General features: G+C 62.7%; 1 protein-coding gene across 1 annotated transcript in view; it reads left to right on the top strand.

Annotated features, from left to right (window-relative positions):
• Positions 1 to 4,100: 4,100 nt before the first annotated feature.
• Positions 4,101 to 6,380, top strand: part of SNED1 (sushi, nidogen and EGF-like domains 1) — a 25,181-nt gene continuing 22,901 nt past the window's right edge. The window contains 1 exon segment of the mRNA XM_009893084.1: positions 4,101 to 4,148. Within this exon segment, the coding sequence (XP_009891386.1) occupies positions 4,101 to 4,148 (48 nt within the window).

The following is a 6,380-nucleotide window of genomic DNA, read 5'->3' on the forward strand; positions in this document are numbered from 1 at the left end:
GTGGGGGCGGCAAACCGGCGCTTTTGGCCCCAAAACCGCTGGGCGGGGGGAGCGGGACGTGGCACCAGCAGATGCGGCTGAGGCAAGGGCCGTGCTTTGGGTTGGTACCTGCCCTCAGTCCTCCAGCATCTCCGACAAATCCCGGGGGGGAACACGGGGGGGTGCATGCCGTGCCCTCCCTCGGGGCAGGTTCTGCAGCTTCGCATTCCCTGGCCCGGAGCTCTAAATAATTATAGCCCCTGGACGGAAGGCAGGGCTCTCCCGGCAGGTTCAGAAATCCCAGGTTTCCCTGCAAAGCGTTCCTGCCCTTGGTCAGAGCAGGGAAGGGAGTGGGGGAGGCTCCGTGGCAGTGGGAAGCTGGGTGGGAAGGGGGTCACAGGCCGGCGTGGGGCCCTGGGACCACTTCTGGGGAGGGGGAGAGAACCATAGGGCTCAGGGCTGGTCCTCTCACCTGCTGTGGCTCAGATTCTTTGTGGCCCTTTTATACAGCCCAGACAGGGTTTCTGGATCTCCCCAGGATGGTTTCCAGTTTGTCTCTGTGCCTCCTTCAGTCCTGCGTGGCTGAGGAGCCACCCTCCAGCTGGGGGTCTGTCCCTCATGGCCATCTGTCCTTCTGCCAGCTGAGCTCTGGGGAGCCCCGAGTGACTTCCAAGAGGGAGCAGGGCCAGAGCTTCAATCCGCAGATCATCCTTGTGTGCCTGCAGTACAGGCCACGGAGGTGAGCAGGAGCCCGCACCAGGCTTCTCACTGCCTGGAGGCTGGGGATGCCCAGAGCTGGGGTCCCTCAGCCAGATTTTAAACCCCAGACAGCAGGAGGCAGGCTTTGCATCTCCTTACCCAAGCGCCATGCTCCTGGTTTCACCACACCTTAGCAGGGGGACCTCAGTCCCCACGCCAACGACCGTCCTGCCGGGGACTACATGCACAGCTTGGTCTTGCCCTCCTCCATCATGCAAGGAGGACAAGCTGGCTGGCATCCTGGAGAGGAGCCGAGAGCGGCAGGACTCCCTGCTGCTGAGGCAGGGCTCCTGGGGGCTTCACCCTCTCCATCAGAGGGGTCCAGGCTCACCCTGGAGGATGCTGAGCCCAAGCCAGGCAGGAGAGATGACCACTCCAGGCCCTAATGTGGGGGGAAAAGGGCAGAGAGACACAGGGCACCGTTTTCCTGGGGCTGGTGGGACACAGCTCACTGCTGGCAGGGTCACTGCATGCTCCAGGAACATCCCTTTGTCGTGGATGCAGTCCCTGCTGTGGCAGCAGCCAGGACAGTCCTTGAGGCAGCGCCTGGCACAGATGCTGGAGGAGGCCATGGGCGTCATGCAGGAACGTGGATTGGGACTACAGGAAGGTAAGGCTCATCAGGGTGGGGAGACGAGGCAGTCCCCCGGGTAGCTTGGTGCTGAGGGTGAACCGCGCCCTCCTTGGCGCGGTACTGGCTGATGCCACAGCACAAGCCTGGTGTCCTGCTCCCATCGCTGCCAGAGCTCTGGTGCTGGGAGGGCCAACTGCAATGTCACACCCCTCCCAGCTCCTCACTGCCTTTGGCACCTGTACTTCACAGACCTCCAGGTGCCACCATCGAGGGGTTGGTGCTGCAAAATGCTGCCCTCTGCCCCTTCCCACAGGATAGGGCCTTCCCCTTTCCCCTTCATCCTTCCTCTTTTCCCCTTCCTCCTTCCCCCTTCTCCTTCCTCCTTCCCATTCTCTTTCCTCTTTCCCCTTCCTCCTTCCCCTTTCCCTTTCCTCTCTCCCCTCTCCCTCTCCCTCTCCCTGCCCCTGCCCCTGCCCCTTTCCATTCCACTTTCCCCTTCCCATTTCTTCTTCACCATTCCCCTTTCTCCTTTCCCTTTCCCCTTCCCCGTTTCCCCTTCCTCTTCCTCCTTTCCCTGCCCCTGCCTCCTACTCTCCTCTGCAGGCCAGGGGCCAGGAGCAGGCCCTGGAGGAGAAGGAGCCCCGCTGCTGCCAGGCATAGGCAGCACAGGCAGCGCGGGCAGTGCAGGCAGCGGCCCTGCTGCAGGCCCAGCGGGAGAAGGAAGAGCTGGCCAGCCAGGGAGCAGGTCTGGCTGGCGGCACAGCTGGTGGCACAGCTGGCCAGACAGGAGAGGTGGGTGCAGCGGGAGGTGTTGTGGATGCTGCCCGACACCCTGGGCTGGGGGGCAGCACAGGGGAGGGGGTGCTTGGGTACAGAGGGGGGTCCCCTTCGAAGCAGGGGGCAGCCACCAAGGCCAAGCAGGGAGCTCGGGCTGGCAGGTCTGGCCCCTGCCTGCACTTTGCCTGGCGGCAGGAGGATGCCCAGCTCTGTGACCTGTGCGTGGGGGCAGTGGGTCAGTAGGCCACTCCGTGCCCCTCTGGCATCTCTCCCTGCCGCCCCAGGAGAGCCCGAGCCAGGCGCCACAGGGATGTGGCCAAGGCAGATGCCACCCAGCAGGAGGGAGAAGAGCTGGCGCGGGGTGGAGATGGCGCATGACGCAGCGACAGGCTCAAACGGAGCACATCTCCATCTGAGGCGAGACATGGGGGAAGCTTTCCAAGCAAGAAGGTCAGTTAGGCTGTGGAAGACAAGGCTGGAGCGTGTGGTGCTCGGTCTTGACATGGCAGGGGTGGGTGAGGGGCGGCAGCGCCCACCCCTGCCAGAAAGACACTGAGGTTTTGGCTGGTGGGTGGAGGATGCTGGTGGGGGACAGGGACTCTGGAATGCAGGAGGTAGGTGATGCTCTGCCCCAGCACCCCGGCTCCGCACTGGCCCCAGTGCCGGCACTCCTGCGCCCCACGAGCCTCCTGCCCAGAGCAGTGCAGTCCCCTGGCAAAAAAGCTGGGATGGGGAGGGGCAGGAGATGCAGGCAGGGGAGGTAGAGAGGAAGGGAGAGTAATTTAACATGACAGGCTGTTTATTTTGGCAAAAAGGGTCTCTTTTCAACAGATTTCAAAGCCCGGCCCTGGGGCTGGGGGGGACCACACAGAGGAGCGAGAGAGCAGGGGTGCAATGGGGGGGTGTTCGATGGGGCACCCGGCCCAAGAAGAGGTAGAGAGGAACCCCTCCCGCCTGCCTGGCCCCCAGGAACCACAGGGTCTTCACAGCCCTGGGTGTGTTCACACGCTATGGAGCAGTCCCCACACCCCAGGGTGCCCCCATGGGTGCCCGCGCATTCCTGGGCGCACGTGCTTGCCCGCACGCACCCGCGCACGTTCGCACGCTCTCCCCAGCCCCTGCTCCTTCCTCCCGGGCCAGGGCTCAGCTGGAGTCTTGGCTTCCCCCAGCGACATTTCAAAAGAGGCTTTTTATTAAAAAAAAAAAAAATGCTAGGAAAGAAATAATTATTATAATCACATTAAGAGCTTTGGCTGTAAAAGCCCTGCGAGAGGAGAGCACGGGGCTGGGAATGGCAGGGGGGGGCGGGGGGGGGGGGGTGGTTTTCCTGCCTTGCGCTCTTTTTGGGTTTTTTTCAATCCTGGTCCAACACCCCCACCACCCCCCGCCTTTTCCTCCCCTTTATCCTGGGAAATGAAAACAATTTATTTAATGATGGATTGTCCCTTTCTCTGGTCACTGACCTTCTGGGTGAATTTCTGCTGAGCTCGGCGGAAAACACGAGGCTGGATTGTGGATCCCATCTGTGGGTGGGGGAGGGGGGGTGGTGTGGGAAGCTCACCCTCATCCTTCCCAAAAACCACAGCAACAGTCCTGGGGAGAGGGATGGGGCCAGCGGGGAGGGTCCCCACACCAGTGGCAGGGCTTTTCTGTAGCCGCTGTCCCTGCAGCCACCCTGGGGCTTGGCTTTGGGAGAGATGAGGGGGCTGCAGCATCCTCCAGAGCTCCCCCCCCTCATCCCCTTCTCTCTCCAGGAGACCCACAGGGTGGGAGCTCTTTCTCCCAGTACCCATCGTCTCCTCCCTGGGGGTGCAAGGACTGGGCCAGGGTGCAGTGCCAGAGTGGGAGCGGAGGAGATGGAGGACCGGTCTCCATCCCGCCAGCAGCCACGTGCACCCCATGCTGCCTGCTGGTGAAGGGGCTTTCTCAGCTCGGGAAGGCTGCAGGAGGTGGTTTTTGGACCTGGCTTGGCATGAAGCCAGGGACAAGGCTGGGGGATGCTTGCGGGGCCATGGGGGGGCTCCCAGCAGTGGCCAGCAATGTGGACCCCGGTGCTTGGGTGGGTTCTGCTCCCTGGGGAGAGGAAAGCCAGGGGAGCGAGGGGAAGGGGCAGGATCCCACCAACCAGCCACCTTTTGTTCGAGGCAGGCTGTCAGCACCCAGCAGGCATTGCCCCGGGGGTCCTGGGCATGGGAGCAAACCGGCATGTCCCCCCTTCCTGGTCCTGCTCAACCCCCAGCTGACCTGCGAAGCGGGGATGGAGCAATCCAGCATCCAGCCCCCTCCCCTCTGGCCCTTCCTCTGCCATGGCCCTGTTGCTCAAAGCATGGTTCTTGTAAAAACGCGTAAATATTTATACAAGAATAATTTAAAAAACATGGTCTGTCAGATAATCAAAGCAGCAGAACATCCGAGGAGCTTTCAGCTGGATTGGGAAATCCGGTGTTGCTTTCCGACGCCATGCTGCGATGCTGGAGGTACTCGTGGCTGGCCCCGGCCCGGCGGGCTGCCGGACTGGCCCGCATGGGTTCACAGCAGGTTTGAGGTCTTCATTAATGTGATTTGGGGACCACAGCGGTGGGTGGCTTTCACTTGCATCAACTCGAGCCACCCGCTGCTGGGAACCCCAGCTGGGGATGGGACTTTGCCAGGCACTGATTTCAGCTTCATGTCCTGGTTTCGGCACCATCCCCTGCACTGGGACAGCGCCCGGAAACGGAGAAGTGCTGCATCCCAGTCCTCCCCCGAGCTCCATTGCCGGCCTGGGGACTGGCGTGGGCAGCGGGAGGGTGGCCCCCTGTGCTGCGGGGTGGCAGGGGTACAGCATCCCCATCCCCTCCAGAGCTGGCAGCATTTCAAAAGTTTGGCTTTGCCATGGTGGGGCGAGAGCCTTGGGTCAGGGTTTCCCCCAGGGAATGAGATTTGTGTCCATCCAAATGGTCCTGCACCCCCGTTCACACCAGTGTCAACGGTCGCCAGCACAGCCACAGCTCCTCTCCTGCGTCCTGGTGGCACTATGTCTCCCCGGCACCACCAAGAAGCCCCACGCTGCCACCATAGCTCAGCCTACCCACAGCCACCAGATGCCTCAGCCATGTGGTTCGGGGGGGTCCCAGGGTGGCAGGAGGGAGGCAAAGGGGTGGGAGACGGGAAGGGGTCCCCCCCTGTTCCCACAGCCCCGTGGAGCCCAGGGGCAGAGGCGGGCAGTGCTGTGGGCTCAGGCAGGGCACAAGGGGGAGTGGGAGCTGTGTGTCGCAGTAACCTCTGTCCTCCTGGCCGCCCTCCAGCCCCTTCCCACCACCCGCGTTTATGCGCGTGATTTGCCTTCTTGCATTCTTTGAACCAGGGCCAGATAACGAGTTCAAACCCCTTCATTAAAACCTTGCCTCCCCCTCCGCCCCAAACGCCTTGCACACCTCCCCGGGCTCCCTGGGCTGCCTTGCCCACCCTGGGGGAAGGGGGGCTCCCGGGGCCGGTTCTCCCCTGCAGGAGGCGATGCTTGTGCCGCGCACGTGTTCGGCATCCGCGGGGAATGCTCTCTGCACTCGGCCTAATTAACTGGGAAGGAGGGGGGAGAGCCAAATCCAAACCATGTGCTGACCTGCAGGCCCCTCCGCCTGAAAGCATCCATGCTGAACGCTCTCTGGATCGTTAATAGCTCCCCGGGTCCTTTCCGCATGTGTCCCCCACCCCACCCCCCCACCCCCCAAACACGCGGGGCCTGGCCGGGGGGCTGGGTAGGGCTTTGTGCTCTTTCCTGGTGGTGTTCCAGGGCTGCCTTTTGCAGGAGGCAGCTGGTAACCCTGGGAGGAACCGGGGAAGCAACTGCCCATGGATTTGGGGCAACCTGTGATGCCAGGCAGAGACAAGCTTGGGTTCAGCTGAAGGACCTCAGCCTCCACCTGTTGTTCCAGGGCGTCTCGCTCTGGCACGGCTTGGCAGGGGGCGAGCTTGTCCCACGGTGTGCCCAGCGCTCGCTGGCCTCCTCCACCCGCTCGCTGGGTGCCTGCAGAGGTCCGGGTTGAAACGCCACTGGGATCTGCACCGACGCATTTCGCTGAGGACCATCGCTGGTCGTGGGGGCCAGGAAGAGCAGGGAAAGCCTGGGATGAGTGCGTGGGACATCCCGGCACGGTCCCCACCCCAGCGTGACAGCCCCACCAAACCCACCCTGCAGGGTGGGCATGGGGAGTCCCAGCCCTATTTTTGGAAGCCACAGAGAAGCTGGACACCCTGGACACAGCTGGTTGAGGAGGAAAGGGGCATTTGCTCCTGGAGGGGCAGCGGGGAA

This window comes from Charadrius vociferus, unplaced genomic scaffold (assembly GCF_000708025.1).
Source record: "Charadrius vociferus isolate BGI_N301 unplaced genomic scaffold, ASM70802v2 scaffold559, whole genome shotgun sequence".
NCBI lineage: Eukaryota > Metazoa > Chordata > Aves > Charadriiformes > Charadriidae > Charadrius > Charadrius vociferus.